The 22,198-nt window shown below is 33.2% G+C and overlaps 1 protein-coding gene across 3 annotated transcripts in view; it reads left to right on the forward strand.

The window, feature by feature from the left end:
• The window catches only part of CSMD3 (CUB and Sushi multiple domains 3), a 908,638-nt gene that overhangs the window by 647,243 nt on the left and 239,197 nt on the right, over positions 1-22,198 (forward strand). For all 3 annotated transcript variants that reach the window (XM_090283433.1, XM_090283434.1, XM_090283435.1), the window contains 2 exons: positions 13,193-13,384; positions 20,926-21,064. In XM_090283433.1, coding sequence (XP_090139559.1) covers positions 13,193-13,384; positions 20,926-21,064 — 331 coding nt within the window. The remainder of the gene's footprint in view (positions 1-13,192; positions 13,385-20,925; positions 21,065-22,198) is intronic.

A 22,198-nucleotide genomic window follows, 5' to 3' on the forward strand; every position in this document is an offset into this window, starting at 1 on the left:
TAGGTCAGTGCCCTGACTAAATAGTCAGGTATTTCATGTTTTAAAAATTCTTACAGCACACCAGTTGAAAATTACTGCTATAGAATATAATCTGAATGTTCTTGCCATAAATGTATTTGTTATTTATGTTATGGGATAAGATCTCAACTATTTACTTTATCATAGAAATATTTTAAAGATCATTTTACAACAGATATCTATGGCAGCAGTGGAATTTCCAAAAGTACAAGTTCAATGAAAAGGTGTGTACTAAACATCCATTCCTTAAGAAAACTGATTCCCCCAAGATGTCCAAAAAGAAGGTCAGTTATCTAAAGAAGATTCCAAGCAGAGGTCACAAAAATGCCAGACAAAGTTATCCTTGCAAAAGACCAAAAATATAACAGAAAAAAACCTAAAATAATTTTATATCACTGTCTGTAAATTAAAGTAGTTTAGTACATCCAGAAGCACATTTTTTTAAAAAAGCAGGGAGTGCTACATGATCTCATTTCAATAGAACTTATTTAGATAAGTGGTTTAAAAAAAGTTTAGAGGGGAAATCATGCAGATTGGTTATTTTTTGGTAAACCAAAAAGTTAGTGTGATACTGATATAATGAGACTGTATTGTCTGTCATATTAACATTCAGTAGGGTATGGAGGGGATAATTTTATATTATGAAATATGAAACATAATTAAATGGTGATTTGAAGCCATGAAAAAGTATTAACTTCATCTTTGTCATTTTAAAATACTTGATCTATTAAATGCCTTGATTATTTTTAAGTAGCTATCTTCCACAGCCATATTCTTTTCAGTGGAATTATTTCCTTTATAAAAGTAATCTCTGGCATTGCATTTATCCCTATCATTACAACATCGTTTGTAGTAATAGGCCAGTTTTTTCCTAATAATTTTTTAACCTTATATGAAAGAAAAAAATGATTTTAATTGAGAATTTTTTATGTATTTTTTGAAAACATGAGATGTTGGGACTTTAAATGTAATTGTGTATTTACACTTTAATATATTGATATGTGATATTCTTGTGTTATGAACAAATTGCCTACAAATTTTAAGACAATAAATATTTGGAATAACTATTTAGATTAGATTAACTAGTGGATAACACATGGCTGGATCTTAATTTTCTCTATAGCCTGAAAGTCTCTGCCTTTTATAGTCTTTTGAATCATTAGATCATTTACATTTAATGTAATTATTTATATGGTTGAGATTGTCTAACTTATTACTATATACTTTTTATGGGACCTACCTGTTTTTTGTTCCTATTTTTACCATCATTTTGTTCTCCTGCATTAACTTGTTAGCTATACAGTTTTTTGGTACTTGCTTTATTATTATAACGTGTATTTTTTACTTATCAAAACCTATAATCAAATAATATTATGCCATCTATCAAATAATGTAAGAACTTTACATTAGTATATTTCCAATTTCCCATTCTGTGTTTTAGGCTATTGTTTTTAATTATTTCACTTCCATGCATGTTATTACCACAATACATATTTTAACAGAGAAGGAAAACTCTGACTCCAAAAAACCTCCGCTGCCTTGCGGCATACCTCTTCAGGGGAAAGGCTAAGGGAGTAAACCCCGGCAGAAAATCCGGAGCGGGAGTCCCTAAGGCGGTTTGACGTTGTAGTCAACACCGGTAACTCCTGCGGCGCACCTGAAGCCAAGCTGTATTGATTCCGTCTTTCCCTTGGACCCTTCAGCTGCGAAGAGAGGGGGGGTCTGCTGCATGGGCAACAGCAGACCCTCCATATCACCCTGCCCAGGCTCTGTAGCTTCAGCTTCACTGGAGAGGACACTCCAGCATCATCGCAAGATGTCGATTCAACACGGGAGGAGACAGATACCGTGTCACTCCCGAGTCGGACTGCACAGCCATTCTCGGCGGTACAGATAGACTCTTAAGAAGCTACACCATCGTCTCTCGAGACGGACGGCTGCCAACAACAACAACATATTTTAAACTTTAAGTGGACAATTATATACTAACTCAAAAATGATGAAAGAGGCACATTAAAATTTTTGTCAAGGAAGGTTGTCCATTTTCACCACTTTTATTCAACATAGTATTGGAAATCCTAGCTATAGCAATCAAGCAAGAAAAAGAAATAAAAAGCATCCAAATTGGAGAGAAAGAAGTCAAACTGTCATTATTTGTAGATGTCATGATACTGTATATAGAGAACCCTAAAAGTTCACCTAAAAAGGTACTAGAACTGATAAATGAATTCAGTAGCAGGATTGAAAATTAACATTTAGAAATCTGTTGCATATTTATACACCAATAATGAACAATCAGAAAAAGAAATAAAAAAGAAAATTCCATTTACAATTACATCAAAAAATAAAACACCCAGGAATAAATTTAACTAAGGAGGTAAAAGACTTGTACTTGGAAAATTATAAGACATTGAAGAAAGAAACTGAAGAACATACAAATAAATGGAACCATATACCGTGCTTACGGATAGGAAAAATTAACACAATTAAAATATCCATATTACCAAATGCAATCTATACACTTAATACAATCCATATTAATATACCAATGACATTTTTCATGGAACTAGATGAAATAATCCTAAAATTTGTATGGAACCACAAGAGATCATGAATAGCCACAGCAATCTTGAGAAAGAACAAAGATGGAGGTATTATACTACCTGATATCAAACTATAATATAAGGTTATAATAATATATAAAAAACAACAACAACATGGTGTACTGGCATAGAAAACAGACACTTAGATCAATGGAACAGAGTAGAGAGCCCAAAAATAAACCCACACCTATATGTTCAATTAATATTGACAAAGGAGGCAAGAGCCTACAATGGGGTAAAGATGGTCTGTTGAATAATTGGTGCTAAGAAAATTGAGTAGATACATGCAAAAAAAAAAAAAAAAAGAAAGAAACTAGAGTACCAACCTTCTTACACCATATAGAAGAATAAAATTGAAATGAATTAAAGACTTAGTTTTAATATTTGAAACCATAAAACTCCTAGAAGAAAACATAGGCAGTATATTTTCTGACATTTCTATTAGTAATATTTTTTTTTTCTGATACATCTCTTCAGGCAAGGGAAAAAATAACCAAATGACACTACATCAAACTAAAAAGTGTTTGCATGGAAAAGGAAGCCATAAGGGATTAATTCCCAAAGCTTATAAAAACCTTGTAAAACTCAAAACCAAAAAAAGAAAACAATCCAATGTCACTAATCACCAGAGAAATGCAAATTAAAACCACAATGTAATATCATCTTGCACCTGTTGGAATGGCTATCATCAATAAATCAACAAACAGCACGTGTTAACGAGAATGGGAGAAAAGAGAATGCTCGTGCACTGTTGATGGAATTGCGAACTGGTGCAGCCACTGTGAAAAACAGTATGGAGGTGCCTGAAAAAAATTAAAAATAGAATTACCTTATTACCCAGCCATTTCACTTCTGAATATATATGTCTAAAGAAGTTCAAAATCATAATTCAATAAGATATATGCACCTATGCACACCTATATTCATTACAGCATTATTTAAATTAGCCAAGGTATGGAAACAACCCAAGTGCCCATCAATAGACAGTTGGATAAAAAAAGTGTGGTACATGTATACAATGGAATATTACTTGCCATTAAAAGAATGAAATCATGCCATTCGTGACAAAATGGATGGACTTAAAGGATATTATGCTAAGTGAACTAAGTCAAACAGACAAATACCATATGATTTCACGTGTATGTGGACTCTAAAGTACAAAATAAACAAAACAGAAACAGACTCATATGTATGGACAATAAACTGAGGTTGCCAGAGGCAAGTTGGGGATCCTTGTGATAAACATGAAGGGATTAAGAAGTATAAACTGGTAGTTACAAAACTGGTCTTATGTTGAAAGTTGCTATGTAAATATGAAATATTGACTGGGTATGTTGTCACTGTTAATAGTATAGTCATTACCACAAAATAAAAATTTGTCAAAGGTATTTTGAAAAATAAACATTCAATGTTGGTGAAAATGTTTAAGCCAAAGTGTATACACATTACTGTTAAAAAATTTAATTAAAATTGTCCACCATTAAAAAAAAATTAGCCAAAAATTTAACAGATACTTCAGCACTTATAAAGAAAAATCTTTCTTAATTCAAAATAATGTTATCCATGGAGACATCATTTGAACATACCAATACTTTAAAATATATTAAAAACACCTATAGCAATACTAATAAAAATAAGAATATGGAAATAATTCTTCAGAAAAAAAATAAAAAGAAATTAAATATGGCTAAGAAGCAAATTTAAAAATACAGATGTACTACAAATCATTATTTTGCTTCCATCATTCTTAACATTTATATAATTTATGTAAAAATTGTGTTTCTTTGAAGGTCAAGGATAATATTGTGTTGATAATTTTTTTTCCCAGAACTTTGCCCTGCACCTGATACTTGGTACTTTGTAAATGTGAAGTGAATCTGATAGGATAGGAAAAAAATAATGTAAAATTAAAAGCACCCTGATGCTATATTTATACTGTTAATTATAAATAATATAAAAATATTTTGTGTGTTTTTTCTTTGATTTTTGTTCATTAATTCCAATGATCTCCAAGTATTAGCATCTATCTCAAATTAGACCTTTATGTATATTACCTTTTATAATCTTTGGATATGAAATCAGTTTCCAATATAGGTAATTTACACGCCCTTTGATTTCACAAAAACTATGTCAGTAATTTTACCCCCACTTGTTCCACTTACTGGAGCATGGTAATCAATGAATGTAGGGAAGTGTTTTCTCTTACTAAAATGCATCTCCGAAATTAAGCATAATATCTGGCTTATTGTGGGTACACAGTAATGTTCTGGTGAACTACATGAATAAATATATATCTTTGAAAGAGATTTCTACATACTTGTAAGTATATTACAACAATGACTTTGAGGTTTCTTTTGCATTCCATGTGTTAAGCCACTTTGTTTCCCTCAGGATTTGATGGGAATGACTCTGTCATGCTGCCATCTACTTTAACCTGACTTGCCATATCATTAGGTATATCCTTAGAAACATAATGAAATTCTAAAGATAGCCACATTGCTGAGCAGCTGGCAGAGTATAGGCCTAATAATGATGTTGAACATTCTTTATAAAATTGATGGATCTTGTACAAAGCAAGGGCTCAATCAAGGTCAAAATTCTCCAGGGTGAAATCCACCTCTAGGTTACCATCTGCATTTCAAATATGTTCTGATCAATTTGACTCTGGATGGGATTTCCTTCCAGGTTAAATATTCCCATTACCCAACTTTATTTCCTTATAGATAGTGCAGAATACAGTGTCATTTCTTAGTCAATACAAAAATATAAGACAATAAAATTGGAAGAGAGAAATGCAAGGCCTTATGAATATCAAATCTGGACTATGACTTTTTTGAAGTCTCCTGATACTGCAAAACTACATAATACTGCTTCATCTTTTGAAAAACTACGCAGTGAATTGTTCAATAAAATCTACTCTTTACAAATTTATTTCAGAATTGATATTTCCTTAAAATTGTACAATATTGTGAGAATGAAACTGCAAGATTTTATCTGATACTAAATCAGGCAGGTAAAATATTACTCTTCCAATTTTAAAGATGGGACAGCTAAAATTCAGAGAATTTATACAATCTGGTTAATCTCCCTTCCTTACTACAGTAGAGACTAAAATCTAGTGTCTCCTGCTTTTGATAACATTATTTACTCAACAGTATGAAATTCAAGATTTATCTTTTTTTGAAAGGTGTTGAGATAAAAAGTTTATACCAGAGTAAACTTTCTTAAAAGGAAGGATCTGTGAGAACATGAGTGATTTTAGCATACAGTATTTATTCTTTGTTACGCAAAGTGATGCAGTAATAAAACGGAATGTTCATTTGCCTAGGGTTACCAAGATGGTGATTTAGGCATTATCATTTAAAAATAGTACAAGCTATCACCTGTAATTTAGTTGAAACCTACAAATGCACTCATTAGGATTATAAAATCCATATAAGGTAAATTATGCATTTCCAATTAAATCACACTCTGATTAGACGAAAACAAATATAAAATGAACATTGAGAAATATATTTATAATATCAATGAGTTGTAATAATGGTGTGAACTCACTCTTATTTTGTAATACTTAGTACTCGTTTGTTCCGGAAACACCCTCAGGTTATCCAGATAGAATTAAAGTATAATATTGTTGTTGTTACCACGTACTTGGAATAAATGTTGCCCAGTGTCAGAAAATCATTGAAACGTAAATAACTTTTTGGCATACACTGCAATAACAAAGTATACTTTTGTTCATTTGTTCATTTATTTATTTCATAATTGTTTATTTAGTGGGCTATTTTTAACTATTGTGGGAGATATTTCATAATATCCTTACACCTTAGGACAATTTAAAGGACAAAGCTTGATTTGATAGCATCACATTATTTAATGACTACAATTAACTCTTTCAGTGAACTTAGATCATTGATGAAGATTGAGAGCAATCTAAAAGTAATATGTAGGTAACATTAATATAAGCCTTCTCAACTAAAGTATAAATTGTTTTCTAATGCATGCTAAGAGAGACCCTTATATATATTGGGCTGGCCAAAAAGTCCACTTAGGATTTTTTGTGAAATAAAAAGACACATTTTTAATTTTTGACAATAACTATTGACTTGGCTATTTTGAGTTCTCGGCTATATCCCATGTGGTATAACGTTGATTGTTCTTAGCTGGTGTCTCAATTTGATTACTATCAAGTTCAACTGGTCTACCGCACCGTGGAACATTGCGCAATGAGAAATCTCCGGCATGGAACTTCTCAAACCACTTCTGACATGTTCGATCAGTCACAGCACCTTCTCCATACACTGCAAAAATCTTTTTTGGCATTTCAGTTGTGTTTTTACTGTTCTTGAAATAATAAAGCACAATATACTGAAAATGTTGTGTATTTTCTTTCCTCTTTAATATTAAAATGACTACACCAAATTTTGCCATTTTGATTTTTTTTTTAAAGCACACTGATATGACAGCTATCACAATACAATCTAACAAAATTATTTTCAATGACGTTAAAGCACTAGTAGGGCTACCTTTTGGAAAACAAACAAACTTTTTGGCCAACCCAATAACTGTTCTTAGTGTATACAATAAGTAGTTATGAAACTGTATTACTTCTGCTTGTCTGTTTCTTTCTTTTTTCACATTCTGGCTCATGAGAATTATTAAGAAAAAACTGCTGTGGATACAAGTTGTTTTTACTAGAATAAAGAGATCCACTTTAAAAGCAAAAATTTGTCATTACAAATTTATTTTAAATTGATTGTAATGAGCAGATACAAAACTCATTTTGTTAAAAATAGTACTTTATAAGGATTTTGTGCTTTAGCTTAATAGTATAAACAGCCTCTAGAGGAGGGTTTTGCATGCTATGTGAGAGAGTAATGGTTATTATAATTTTTATTGTTATCTATACTAAATTAATTTTCCTTCATGTTGAACAAGTACTGTACATCTTAGACACAGACTTTTTTTCAGTGTGACACAATATATACTAATGCAGTCCTGTGGATAAGACTATAAAGCTGATATCTATGTAATTATTTTTGTAAAAAGAATGATTAATTACACTTAAATAGTGTAAATGTGTAGGTTTTTAGATTACTCCAATAGAATAATGGCAAGATAGGTAGTTGCTCTTTTGATAAAATTACATTTAAAGGTTAATGACATATTTTAGAAATTTTAATTTAATCATATAATTTGAACTTTGTTTTATTGAGTTTATGAAGTCATATTGTTTGAGTTTATACAGGCCACACTTCAATCACTTTTGTTAGAAAATGTCTAGCACTTTTACTTAAGAAATGTTCCTTCAGTATGGTCTCATGTCCGCATTCCCACTTTAACTGCCCTAAGTAAGTGTGTGTTTTGGGGTAAGTTTTTATATCCTTTAAGCCTCAATTTTCTCATTGAAAAAAATATAGATAGTCATAGTAGCCTGACTTCTTGTGAATCAACTGAGATACAGCTCATACTACAGTGTTTTCTTAAGATAATGTTCAATAAATATTATATATTAACAATATTAACTATTCACATACTCTTCTACTTATATACCTTTTCCTATGGCTATTATAATTTCTATTGAGTAATCAGGCAGTATAAGGAACACTATCTCCAGCTATGTAAAGACTAGCCACTTAATAATTTCTATTCCTTTCAAGGGGTAGGAAAGAAAGTCATCTTTTATTACCAATTCCATAAGGTTTTGTAAGTTAAATTCAAGCTATATTTGGATGTTATAGCATATAATCCTATTATATGCACTTTCCAGAATGATCTATTCATGGTATTATAACAGGTGAGATCCTTTATCTTTGTTGGAATTTCTGCTTACTTTACATATTTATGTTAGGAAAAATCATAAATGAATGTCAGACTTAAACCTAATAGAATAAAGACAGATATTCATTTCATGAATTAAATTAGAAGCATTTTGAACTAAAGAAAATAAGAAAATAACTAATACGTTTCTGTTGGTTATAGTTATATCAACATACACTTTTTAGTACATGTTTAAAATAGTTGATTCAATAAAATGCTTACTTACCAACAGAGTCCCTTTTCTATGAAGTATCTTATTTCAGGACAGGAGAGAATAGAGATGATCAAATATTTACTTGAAAACATGTATAACAACAAAAAATGCAAATAATTATATATTTTAAGACTCATATGTTGCACAAAAGTGAAAAATAAGTATTGGCTAAAAATAGTAATCTATTTTAACACATGTGACTAATACTTTATTAAGTTCAAATGTTATACAATTGCTTTTTTAATTATCCATATAATTATGTGAGATTATTTCACTCCTAATTCCCAAGGAGAGGTAGCAAGGCTCTTTAAATGTTTACTTATTTTTTCATTGGCTACAGTATTTATTTGATACAGGAAACAAGAATGATTGACACTGAAATTATTATAATTTTGTCTACCCACAAGCACAGAATGTAACCATTATGGTATTCAAACTTCCAATGAGAAAAGAAAATAAGACAATAGTATTTACACCAAGCAATTGTTCCTGTGTGTATTTAACTAATTGCTTTTAGATGTCAAATAATTGCAAGAGGAAAAAACTTCTTTGGTCTGTCACTAAACCTGTTAGTCTCTATTGTTTCTTAAAATCTTACTGCTCGTCGTCGGCAGTCATCCGTCTTGAGAGACGATGGTGTAGCTTCTTAAGTGTCTATCTGCACCGCCGAGAATGGCTGTGCAGTCCGACTCGGGAGTGACACGGTATCTGTCTCCTCCCGTGTTGAATCGACATCTTGCGATGACGCTGGAGTGTCCTCTCCAGTGAAGCTGAAGCTACAGAGCCTGGGCAGGGTGATATGGAGGGTCTGCTGTTGCCCATGCAGCAGACCCCCCCCTCTCTTCGCAGCTGAAGGGTCCAAGGGAAAGACGGAGTCAATACAGCTTGGCTTCAGGTGCGCCGCAGGAGTTGCCGGTGTTGACTACAACGTCAAACCGCCTTAGGGACTCCGGCTCCGGATTTTCTGTCGGGGTTTACTCCCTTAGCCTTTACCCTGAAGAGGTATGCCGCAAGGCAGCGGAGGTTTTTTGGAGTCAGAGTTTTCCTTCTCTGATGTGTCCTGACTGGAAGATCGAACCAGCGACACTTAGCTCACAGGCCGAGGCTCAATCCCCTGAGCCAAACCAGCCAGGGCTAATCTTACTACTAATTTGTTTGTTAATTAAGAAAAGGAAACAACAGGGATTAATCACTTCTTTGTTCCAATCAACCAGACCCAAAAGCAAATGTATATTTTCACATATATTAGCTGCCATTTCACATATTATACATTCGCTTCTTATAGTCACTTGGTTCCAGTTTAAATCTTTAAGCGCAATAAATCTGACAGTAGAGCAAAAACATTTTTCCCTCAAATCCAGCTAAGATGACTATAGCAACTACTTTAATTTCAATATGTGTTTGTAACATTGCTCTATGTACATTTTTACTGTTGAGGGTGTTATTTTTAAGATTTAAGCTTTTTGCAGACACAGAATCCATCACATGGGGAGCCTTTAAAAAAATAGTTTCCTCCTAATTTTTAGGCTGTTCCTATTTTCAGTTTAAAAATTATAGCACATTTCACATTTATGTCACTTCTTTCCAATAAAAGCATCTTAAATATAAACCTTGTATGTATTATATCACTTTCCACTTATATAGTGCAAAACCAATCTATAGGCAAGTTTTTTAGTTTTGGTGGAAACTATCCCAGAGCACTTCAAGAAAAACTTAATGACTGAGTTTATCACAAAAACATTTGATAAAAACTATCAATATTGAAAGGTCACTATCACCCAAATTCTCTGTACATGATGCGCACTCCCCTAAGGAACATAGATGGTTATATAGAACAAATTCATGTGGAAATCGGAATTGATATTCTCCAATATGAATTCAATTTTTATTTTATGAACAATTAAATATCTCAAAAATATATTACTTATATAAAGGTAGTTTTAAATGTTTTAAAAGAGGATTCGGATATACGCCACCTGTAGCTTTTTACTTATTGGTATAATCACCTTTTTCATAATTTATTACTGTGGTTTATCATTTTGTTTTATTTAACTGAGGAGGGAAATTGCATCTTTGGGACACTTACAGGGAGAAGAGGGCAGAGTAGTCTAGTGTAACTTTTAAGGATTTGGATTCTGAAATCAGGCAGACAATTTCAGATCTTGGTTCTATACTCTTTCGGTGTAATACTGGACAGGCTAATCTTCCTAAACCTTCATTTTCTCACTTCTAAAACAAAGATAACAATGACACTTGACTCATAGGCTTGGTAAAATAATTAAAGGAATTATACATGTAATAAAGTCCCTATTTTAGTCCATTGCCCGGAATCACTAGTTCATCAGTAAAATGAAACAAAACTATAAGACTTCTGATTTTATAGATTTTGTTTTATTTGATTGGTAAGTGACATTTGAGTCTACATTTGTAATCCTTTTAAAAATATTAATCTTTGAAAAAATAAATATTTTATTCCTTCAAAGTTGTACACAAAATATATGTATACAATTACTTTTTATTATTGTTGTTGCTTTTATACATACCATCAATATCCACTCTGTTTTAACTTTTTAGTTTGATATGGTTCTTTTAGTTTTCACACAGCTTTGAGTCAGGATATTACAATACGGGGTATAGATTCTCTGGTTTCTTTGTTGTTATGTGTATTAGAGAGATAAGCTATAAGAAATTTTATGGGTGGATCAACAGATTGATTTATCTATTTATCTATATATCTACATATCTACATACTACCTACCTACCTACCAACCTACTAGGAATGTATACAATAGACTCTGGTAGTATCACTACTATACAGAACAATTTGATGTCTGTTCAGTTCTGTTTGCATGTGCTCATTTCTTCTCTGTATGTCTGGCACCTAGCACAGTGCCTGGAATACATTAAGTTACTAAGTGAATGAATGAGTGAATATCAGTTATGTGTCTACAATTCAGCAATTTGCCTCACTACTTTAACATGCAACTTATAAAATAATTTGTACAAGTGCTGAACCCTACATTTATGAATATAAGTTAATAGCAGAACTTGGTAATAATTCAAAATAATGTTTTCCATTAACCTGAATAATTGGAGTTAACTGTTATTAAATGTGCCATATATTGTATATAGAAAAGTTACTTTCCTGTGGTTTGATACTACTCTCCTCTACTGATATGATTAAACTTTTTATTTTTAGATAATTTTAGATTTACCTGCAGTTATAAGAACTAATAGGCATATCCTGTGTACTCTTCACCTAGTTTACCCCAGTGACAACTTCTGAATAACTATAGCATGATATCACAACCAGAAAATTGACATACAATCCACTGATATTATTTCTATTTTACTAGTGTTAAATATACTCATCTGTGTTTATTTAGTTCTATGTATATTTGCATGACCACCCCCAATACATTTAGATACGGTACAGTTCATCATGTTACTTTTATAGCCACAGTCCTGTCCTTCCATCTCCAACACCCTTCCTGATAACTACCAGCCTGTTTTCCATCCTCATGATTTTGCCACTTGACTTCTACCACACAGTACATAACCTTTTGGTACTGTATGCTTTCACTCAGCATAATTCCCATCAAAGTCATTCAAGTTGGCATGTATATAATCATTCCTTTTAATGGCTAATTTTCTGCGATTTGAATGTGCCACAGTTAGTTTAATGATTCACCTTTTGAAAGGCATTTGAGTTGTTTCTAGTTTTCAACCAGTACAGATAAAGCTGCTATGAACAGCTGTGTTCATGTTTTAATGTGACCACAGTTTTTATTTTTCTCCAGGGTAAATGTACAAGTGTGCAATTATTGGGTTATATGGTAAGCACGTGTTTAGTTTTGCAAGAAGCTGCCACACTTCTTTTCAGAGTGGCTCTATCATTTTACATTCCCACCAGGAATGTGTAAGTGCTAAAGTTTTCTCCAGAATCTTGCCAGCATTTGGTGTTATCTATTTTTTTCTTTTAATTTTAGCCAATCTGATAGGCATGTAGTGATACCTCATTGTGGTTTGAATTTGCATTGCCCTAATGGCTAAGGACGTTGAACATATTTTCATGTGCCATCTGGAATCCTCTTCATTCAAATGTTCTTTTGCTTATTTTGTAATATGATTTTTTTCTTCTGCTTTATTTTTCTTTACCATAGATATATCTCAAGAGTTCTTTACATATTTTAGATGCAACTCCTTTGTGGAATATATTCCATGCAGATGTACCCTCCCAGCCTGCATTCTTCTTTTCATTCTTTCACAGTGTCATTCACAGAGCATCAAATCATTTTGAATAAATCTATAATTTAGCTACTGAAATGCCATACCTCTTCTTGAAACAATTTAGCACACAAATTTTTTAACACATATATTTTCAAGTATTTATTATGCAGGCATTAAAGATTGGCTGAATCATTTTTAATTTTCTAAAAGCTCATAGGTATGTGGAAGGTTCTATACTAAATGTTTGGAATTTTGGAACTGATTTTGGTACCATTAAAACTGAAGATTGGTTTCTATCTTTTAATAGGTTCTGTTGCCACTGCATGCCGTGATCCAGGTGTTCCCATGAATGGAACTCGAAATGGAGATGGCCGAGAACCTGGGGACACTGTTGTTTTTCAATGTGACCCAGGATATGAACTTCAAGGAGAGGAAAGAATAACCTGCATTCAGGTAGAAAATCGATACTTCTGGCAGCCCAGCCCACCAGTCTGTATAGGTATGAATTAAAGAACAATTATAATTTTATACAAGTATAAAATGGTTATAAATGGGCATTGATATCATTAATTAAGAACAATATTCTAAAACAGGTTCTAGTATGAGAGTCTAAGATTTCAGAGTTAATGAACCTCCAAAAAATGTACAATGATTCTTATTTAAGTGAACATTATTTTTTCCCCTGAGGGACAGGCCTACAATTTTATTAGATTCTCAGTGGTTCTAAGATCCTTAAAAAAGTTAAGAAACAAAGCCTTTGAAAAATCCTGATCTTCCCTTATCTATTATATAAATACAATTATCCACAGTTTTTAATATTTTAAGAGTGATTTAGACTCTACATTTTAAATGGGTCATATTGATCTTGCCTCCACAATGGTTATTTCTTATAAGGAAGAAAATTTCATTGGAATTTATCTTGAGTTTCAAAGCTTTGACTTCTCCATTCAACTCATATATTCTAAATGAATATTAGTTTTGAATTTGATAATCTAACAAGTTGTAGCTCTTTCATTCATACTTCCAACTATCTGCCTTTGGTCTCCCTATTCTGTTCTTGAATCCCCAGGTTAAACTTGAGGAAATTAAGATCTATATTATTTCTCTACTGGGCCAAAGAAAGAGAGGGATGTACCACCTTTGGAATAAAAGTAATGAGAAGACTTGCTATAATCTTTGCTTCAAAATTTCATTGTTAACTTTTTATATTAAACTAGTTTAATCTCAAACGTTTTAGCTTAATTATTTTAGAATTGGTATCATTTTAATTTACAATACATTTAACCAAAGTATGTTCTTTCTTCTCAAAACTTTATTTCTTTACATATTCTCTTACTACACTATAAGCAACTTGAGAGAAGATTCTATAGCTTGTTTGTCCTTGTCTTTCTTATAATATTTAGCACAAACAAGTTTAGCACATTTAAGAGAGAAAGCCTTAAGTATTTTTTTTTACTCAATCACACTTATAAATATATTTTACATAATCATTTTGCAGTTTTTAACATGGTAATAGTAAAAAAAAAATCAATGACTAAATCATTTAATTTATTTTACCCCATTTTATAATTTTTATACTAGAATTGCAAGTTCAAAATTTAATAGTCACTCAATGTGTTGTAGGTATTGACTTAAACATTGAGGATTTATTAGTAAAACAACAGAAGTTTTGTGTTTTTGTGAAACTACTTTCTAGTGAAGTGAAACTAAAAAAGAATTGTCACATCAGATTTTTGTGTGTGTGTATTTTACATGTGGTGTTTTAAAAACACTTGATGCACAAAATAAAACACATTTCAATAGTTCAAAACTAGCAGGCTGTAGGTAGACAGTTCTAGATTTCTATGGAAAATGAGACTCGTGTCAAAGGAAAATCACATTATAGAGACTTCTTTAAAAAGCACACAATAAGGGCATAGCTTGACCAGTTCAGATTTAGTCATATCTCCCTCTTATACTTTATTATTTCTGTCCACACTCCTTCCTATCCCACTGCAAGATTCTAGATAATGAAATATCAATTAATTCATATTTATTATAACTTCACTCTAGAAGCAAAGAATAAATTTTGTTAACAAATATTTGTGAAGAAAAAAAGACTGAAACAATGAAGTTTTTATTTGTCTGTTTACTACTCTGTTAACCTAAAGTGAATTTAAATTAAAATGTCACATTTCAATTTATTGTAATTTAATGAGTATCTTGTAAAGAGAATCTCTGTGTAAAGAGTAAATACTAGAACACCACAGACTTACTGTAGAACTTCTTGCTTCACTGTGATTCTAAGACTTGGTTAAAACGATGTTCTTTTTAAGAATTACCAGAAGGAGTCTATTATATGTATTTCTTTTTTTATGTTTAGAATTCTAAAATTTTGAACAGATCTTTACTAAAATTCTAGTAATTGCTAAAATACAAAACAAAGAATTTTAAGATAGACTGCTATAAAATTCCATTTGTAGACATGACCTTAGCAAGTGTTAATTCTAGGGAAAAAAAAAAAGAGTTGAACACTAAATCTTACTTAAATTAGCTGATGGTGGAAAGCTTTTATATGGATTATGGTGCTGCATATTATTTTTTAGTAGGAAAAGACAGCTTGAGGAGAAGATATGCATTAGAGCTTCTCTGAGGAAGAAAATAACCTAAAAATAAAATGTCTGAAAAATTGCTAAGGCGGCAGAAAGCTTGACCTCTGAAACTGATAAGAAGGAACCCCATGATTGGAAACACTGCGCCAAAGATTAAAACCTGAACTTTTTAGAAACTCCATAAGTCTATGTCTCAGACCCTGGAGCATAAAGCATTTTGCTTGCATGTAGAAGTAGTCAGCCTTGTAGCAAGTACCAAACAGAAGGACGTCATCTCTAAGAGAGTTAATAGAATCCATTCCAACAAAATTGACAGTGTGAAGATTACCTTGACATTGCCAGAGGGGAAGTAGCAGCACTCATTGTGAAGGTAAATAACAAAGACATTAATGTGGGTAGGCTGCTGAGGTTGACAGGAAACACCAATAAAACTGAAGTGGGGTGAAAAATAGAGAAGATTGTAAAACAGTTATCAATAGTTGCCTGTATACCTGTTTCACAAGAAATTACACTGAGAAAAAATTATTAATGTCAGAATTTCATGGAACCTAACTAAAATTTTAATTCATAAATCTGTTTGACTTAAATAGAATCTTATTCTTACTATACCATTAGATGCATTAAAATACTCATTTTTCAAATGGTATTAAAAAGTTTAGTATATTTAAGGCAAAGAGAATTTTCTTTACTCACTGAGTGTTTAAGATATATAAATGTCAGATAATGTCTGATTTTTTTCAATGGCTTTTGTAGACTTTCAGAATCAGTTACATCAATAAAATATATCAGGAAAACCTTGATAATTTAAATAATAGAATTAAAAGAATTTTAGAAGATGATACCCAAATAATAATATAACCACTAAATGTACCCAGTAAAATACTTAATAATGTATGTAATAAATTTTTCTATGTATTTTATAGGAAAGGATACACATACATAAGTGTATTATGGATATATGTGTGTGTATAAAATTTCTAACAATAAAAAAGCCCCATGTTCCCTGTGAAAAATAAGGAAAATTGAAACAAACAATGTTCTACTATGTTCCCCTATGTCACACATGATCTCACAACTTTACCCCGTGAAAATAAACACAAGGAACATTTTGCTATTATTTCTGTCTTTTATGCATATATTCATGTATATAGTTGTTATGACACATATTTTTTTTCAAATTCATGTTGATTTTACAAGTAAAAAAGGCAAAATATGCTGTTACTTTTATCAAAACACATAAGTTCAAATTAGATTTGCACATCCATCTGTTGTCATCTTAACTATCTTCATAATCAATACAAAAAGCCACTACCAGTTCCACAAACATGTATGGAATGCACAGTATGTGCTGAATCCCAGGGATAAATTAACATATAAGTCAAAGTCTTAATTTAATAGATTAGTGATTAATTCAGACACCTGAAAGGGCTATTTAAATGAAATATTGTAAGGGAAATAATGGAGATAGAGAGAGGTTGCTATGGATACCAAAGCACATTGAAGACAGTTTAAGTAGAGCGCAAACTGGAAATTTCCAGGAAAACTTCCTAGTGGCAGAATTTTGAACCTTGAAATGTAAGTGAGAGCTATATAAATATAGAAAGGCAAAGGGCCTCAGAAAAAAACAAACTGTATGGGCGAATGCATGGAAGCAACAGGAACTATAAGCAGTTTGATGGTAGTTGAGTGTGTCTAGAGTGGCGGTTGAATCAAGTGGAAAGATGGCAGGGATTAGATTATGAAAACTGCACTAGAGCTGAGGCATTAGCTTCTAGGCACTGGGAAACAACTGCAGGGTTCTGTGCGTGAGCGTAGGATGACTAGATGACTTTACCGGGGGAAAGATGGGTTGGAAGAAACTAGAGGCATGGGAAACAAGAAGCCTTTGCAGTAATTCTCGAGGCAGCTAAAAAGGTCAGATCTAGAAATATGCTAGTAGGCAAGGCAAGAAAAGATGGGTTGGAAAATATCTATGAAGATCTTTGAGGTGGAGTCTTGGTAGTGCCTCCCGTTGAATTGAATACAAGTGTGCAGTGGAGAAAAGAGAAGAACTGAACATCTCTAGCTGGGGAATATAGGTGGGTGATAGTACTAACCAAACAATTAAGGAATGCAAAAGAAAAAAAAATTTTTTGAGTTGAGGTTTAGATATATTGGATATTCTGTGTTTAATGTACTTATAAGCTATTGGGTAGAGGCAACCAGTATGCATTTGGGCATATGCTCTAGAATTAAGCAGAGAAATGTGATGGAGAAGATAGGGAAAATGAGTCATCAGTGTAGAATCAAAGATAAAGTAAAAAAATGGATATGCTTACCTAAGAAGAATTTAATAGCGTGAAAATGAGAGATGACTAGGTACAAGACTCAGGAGAATAATCAAATGTTAAGACAAAGTGAAAGAAAAAAATACTTGGTGATAAAACAGGTCTATACAAAGACACTGGAAGAAAATGAGGAGTTCCGAAAACAAGGAGTGTGAATTTAATCTACTCAGCCCTGAAGAATGAGGACAGATCCGAAGAGAAGGACAAAGGCAGAACAATCTCCATTGTGCGAGTTAGTGCAAAAGTCATTTCAGCGGGAGCTAACCTGCCTCTGTATTGGTGGCAAGGGAATGAGAGGTGAAAGGGCCCAATAAAGACATTTAGATCCCTAAGCAACAAAATGGTGCTTGTGTCTCTCCAAATATAATTTAATATAGAAATAAGATTTCTCTAAATGAATCCTTTGGTGCTTTTCTTTGAAATATAACACAGAAAATGATTTTTTCCCAGTAGTGACCTGCTTTACTAATCATGCTAGTCAGCCTATAGGTAAATACAGCACATAGATGGAAAGAAACAATGCAATTAGACCTGCTTTTCAAAAGATTCCTTGTAAAATAAAATTTTAAAAAATTGTGAAATTGGGGTGGGGAATTAAAAAATAAATTGTGAAATTGGTAAAGAGAGACTTTTATTAAAAAAGAATTGCTGCAGGGTGGGGCAGCAGAAGCAGGGACTGCTGTGACAGGGAGACCGATGTGACCTTGAGATGTACAGGCATCCTGAGTTAGGCAAAACGCATCTTCCTCTTATGGAGAAGTGCACAAGACTTGGAAGAGCTAGGTATGGGGAAGCCAGATGAAAGGGTGACCAGCTGGGATAGTAGATCGGAGGATGTTGTCCTGAATCCAGCTTGTTCTAAGGAGGGGTTCTGTGCTGGCTCCAGGCTGAGGGTAGGCCAAAGTTCAGGGAAGAAGAGGACCGAAACATTTCACCCAACTTTGGTTACAAGCATTTAATTCTGATCAGGGTGGACAAGCTGTTCAGTTACACATTTGAGTCAAGTAGTGGGAATTTGCAGGGTCTGTGTCTGGTGTTGTCATAGGAAAATGAGGGAGGTAAGTTATTAGAGGGGTCCCTATCCCGGGGCTGCAGACTGGTACACCCTTGACCTGTTAGGAGCCCGCAGGAAGGGAACTCAGAGGCAGAGCTCCAACTCCTGTGCGTGTGTATCTTCCTCCCTCACCCCCACCCCTACACAAAACTGGTCTCTGATGCCAAAGGTCAGGGACTGTGACTTAAGGAATCTTATCTGAAACATGATAAGACCCATGGGGGTGGGGGGGAGGGCGGTTCCTCACAGTTACCTTATTTAACCCCACACAAAATGGTGAAGGGATATCTTAAGTAACCATTAGGTAAAATTCTACATTTTTTAGTTGAAATTAAAAAGATTAAAGGAAGTCATAAGGAATTTTGTTTCATTTTTAAGATGAAGGAGACTTGGGTATGTCTGCAGACAAGGGGAAGAAGCCAGAGAGTACAGGGGATAAATGAACAAAGTTCTGGAGAAAAAGAGGAATTATGTGACCAGGTTGAGCATCTTATCCTACTTAATTAGAAAGGACTCTTTATTCTCTGATGTAGAGAGAAATGTTCAGGAGGCATTGAAGTTTGAAAAGGGAGGACTACAGGAAGTTGAGATATTTTACATTGTCTAATCATATTTTTGTGATAAGATACCACAAAAAATATGTAGGTGATAAGTATTTATTTATTCTCCATAGAGTAGCAACTGAGGTTGTCTACAGTGACTGAGGCACTGAGCCAGGGTAGCAGGGACATGGAGAAATGTAGTAGCCAATATCCATAATTTAGATGGCAAAAGTTATAAAATTGTATTGATGACTTTGCATATCTGGACTCAGGCAAAGAACAGAGATCTGCAATGTTACCAGAACCAGAATTTTCCTCTTTTTCCAAATCAGTTTTATGCCATCATAAAAATCAAGAATGCCTTATAACTAAATGGTAAAATTTAATTATTAAAAAGTTATAATTTTAAAAGAAGAATGCTGATGTGCTGATTATATGTAGGAGACACCATGAGTACCTCAACGTCTCTCTCTATTTATTTATAGTCACACTCCAACAGCAGAGACCTCAATATCCTTATTTCTCTGTTTTTCTGAAGCTACCAACTCTGTTTATTTTTCCTAATCATAAACCGTGTTTAACAGACCTCAACTATAATCCCCTTAAGAATGTATTCTTTGAATTTCATGAATTTTTTAAGCCTTCCATTGAAGTGTTATAGAAATCTTTGTTTGGGGCTGCAATATAATTGTAGTAACTCATTCATTTATATTAATAAATTAGGTAACTAACCCTGGCTGGCATGACTCAGTGGATTAAGTGCCAGCCTGTGAACCAAAAGGTTTCTGCTTCAATCCCTGGTCAGGACAGAGGCCTGGGTTGTGTGTGTGATCCCAGGTTGAGGCACGTATGAGAGGCAACCGATCGATGTTTCTCTCTCACATCAATGTTTCTCTTGCCCTCTTTCTCCCTCCCTTCCCCTCTCTCTAAAAATAAGTACACAAAATCTTTTTTTTTTTTTTTAATACAAGGGCATTTTATTGTAAAGTGCTGTAGATTCTCAGAAAATTATCCATTTTCACTCATAAACTGTATCAAAATCTCTTCCTCCATAAATATATAAAAAGGTACGGGGATGATGTAAAAATGAGCCAAAAGTCGTCTTATATCCTATTATTTCACTTAATATTAGAGGTCTTGTTTTGCTTTCTTTTCTTTTCTTTTTTTTTTCTTTTCTTTAACTTTCCTGGTATCCTTAAGAATTTTTTAGTAATCATGGGGAAGCCATCTTTACCCCTCTTCTCAATGCTTTTTTTTTTTTTTTTTTTTGTACATGGAAACAGAGAGATAAGTATATTTGTAATTTTTTTTTTGTCTTTTGAAACCAGTAAAAATAGCTAAGTTCAGTATCTCTGTATATATGCATTTAATATTGTAGTGCTTTTTCTTGAAAGACAATGCAATATTCAAGCATTGAACGCTATAAAAAATATCCTAAACCTTCTTTAAAAACTCTCTTCACAGATATTGATAGCTAATACATTTATTAATTACTTAAAAGGGTTTGTTTATTTGTTTGTTTAAAGCACCCTGTGGAGGCAATTTAACAGGATCTTCTGGCTTCATTCTTTCGCCCAACTTCCCTCATCCATATCCCCACAGCAGGGATTGTGACTGGACTATCACTGTCAACACAGACTATGTGATCTCCTTGGCATTTATCAGGTGAGTGACTATACATCCCCACATTTAAAACATCCTTTTGTCATTTGCTTTAGTATTTGCTTAGGCACATTTTTATTTCTGTACATGGCATATTTAGTATTACATACGAATTCCAACAGCAGTACTTTGCAGTTTGTAGTTTACAAAGCCGTGTCCAATGGCAGAAGCGCCCGTGCAGTTCAGGGGCTGGTGGGAGAGCGTCTTCACCAGCTTCCAGTGTGCGGGAAGCATGTTAAAGGTCGAGTGGTTTATTGACTCTCATGAAATGTGATTTCTTTATAACCTTTCCTGCTTCCTTGTACTTGCCGTCACAGCTTTGAGAAATTCAGTTTTTCCCAAACTTCAAGATGAAAAGGTCAGCACTTCAAGGATTTTTTTCTCCCACATGTGGGTCACCAAAAATCTTCCAAGGCGTCTAAACAGCTGTATGTGCAGCACCTCTGTTGGGCCTGGGAAAGCACAGAATCGATTTACCACCTTTACTGGTGGCGTCATTAAATCAAGCTGACAAAGCAGAATTTAGTGGATCCTCCTCCTATTTCTCAGCAGAATTGTCTCATGCTAGAACTTTATGCGGAAGTGTTTTCAAATGTACACTTGCTGATTATCCCTGTACTTAGTTGCAGGGTTAGCTTAGTACTGAAGAATTAGAAAAGATAGTGCGATGTGTGAGAAAGGATGCATCCGAGTTTGAGCCCTGGCTCTGCCTCTGTCATCTGTGTTACTTTGGGGCTCGTTATCTGAATGAGCCTCTGGTTTTTCACATGGAGCTAATAGGCTGTGATCACAAAACCTGTCCTGCCTCTTCATTGGGAGTATTAGGTATCGGCAGATCAAAAACATCCTAAGTAGAAGTGTTATTGATCTTCAATGTCTAAGACCGATGTAACACAACCCTTCCTTCGGCTAGTGTGTTAAAACTGCTTGATAGTTCTGTAAAAGATCAAGCTTAAATATGCGTTTTTCTAATATATTGGAGCTCGATTTTTTAAAAAAATTAGATAGTTTGAATTCATTAAAATTTGAAAAACTGTAAATGTATGGAATTTTTATTTCTATAATTTGCAGTGATAGATCGATAATTAGTAATAAGAAAGTAACAATGATAATGTTAGTTATATGCCAGGACCCAGC

The sequence above is a fragment of the Furipterus horrens genome, unplaced genomic scaffold (assembly GCF_987537825.1).
Source record: "Furipterus horrens unplaced genomic scaffold, mFurHor1.1.pri manual_scaffold_7, whole genome shotgun sequence".
NCBI lineage: Eukaryota > Metazoa > Chordata > Mammalia > Chiroptera > Furipteridae > Furipterus > Furipterus horrens.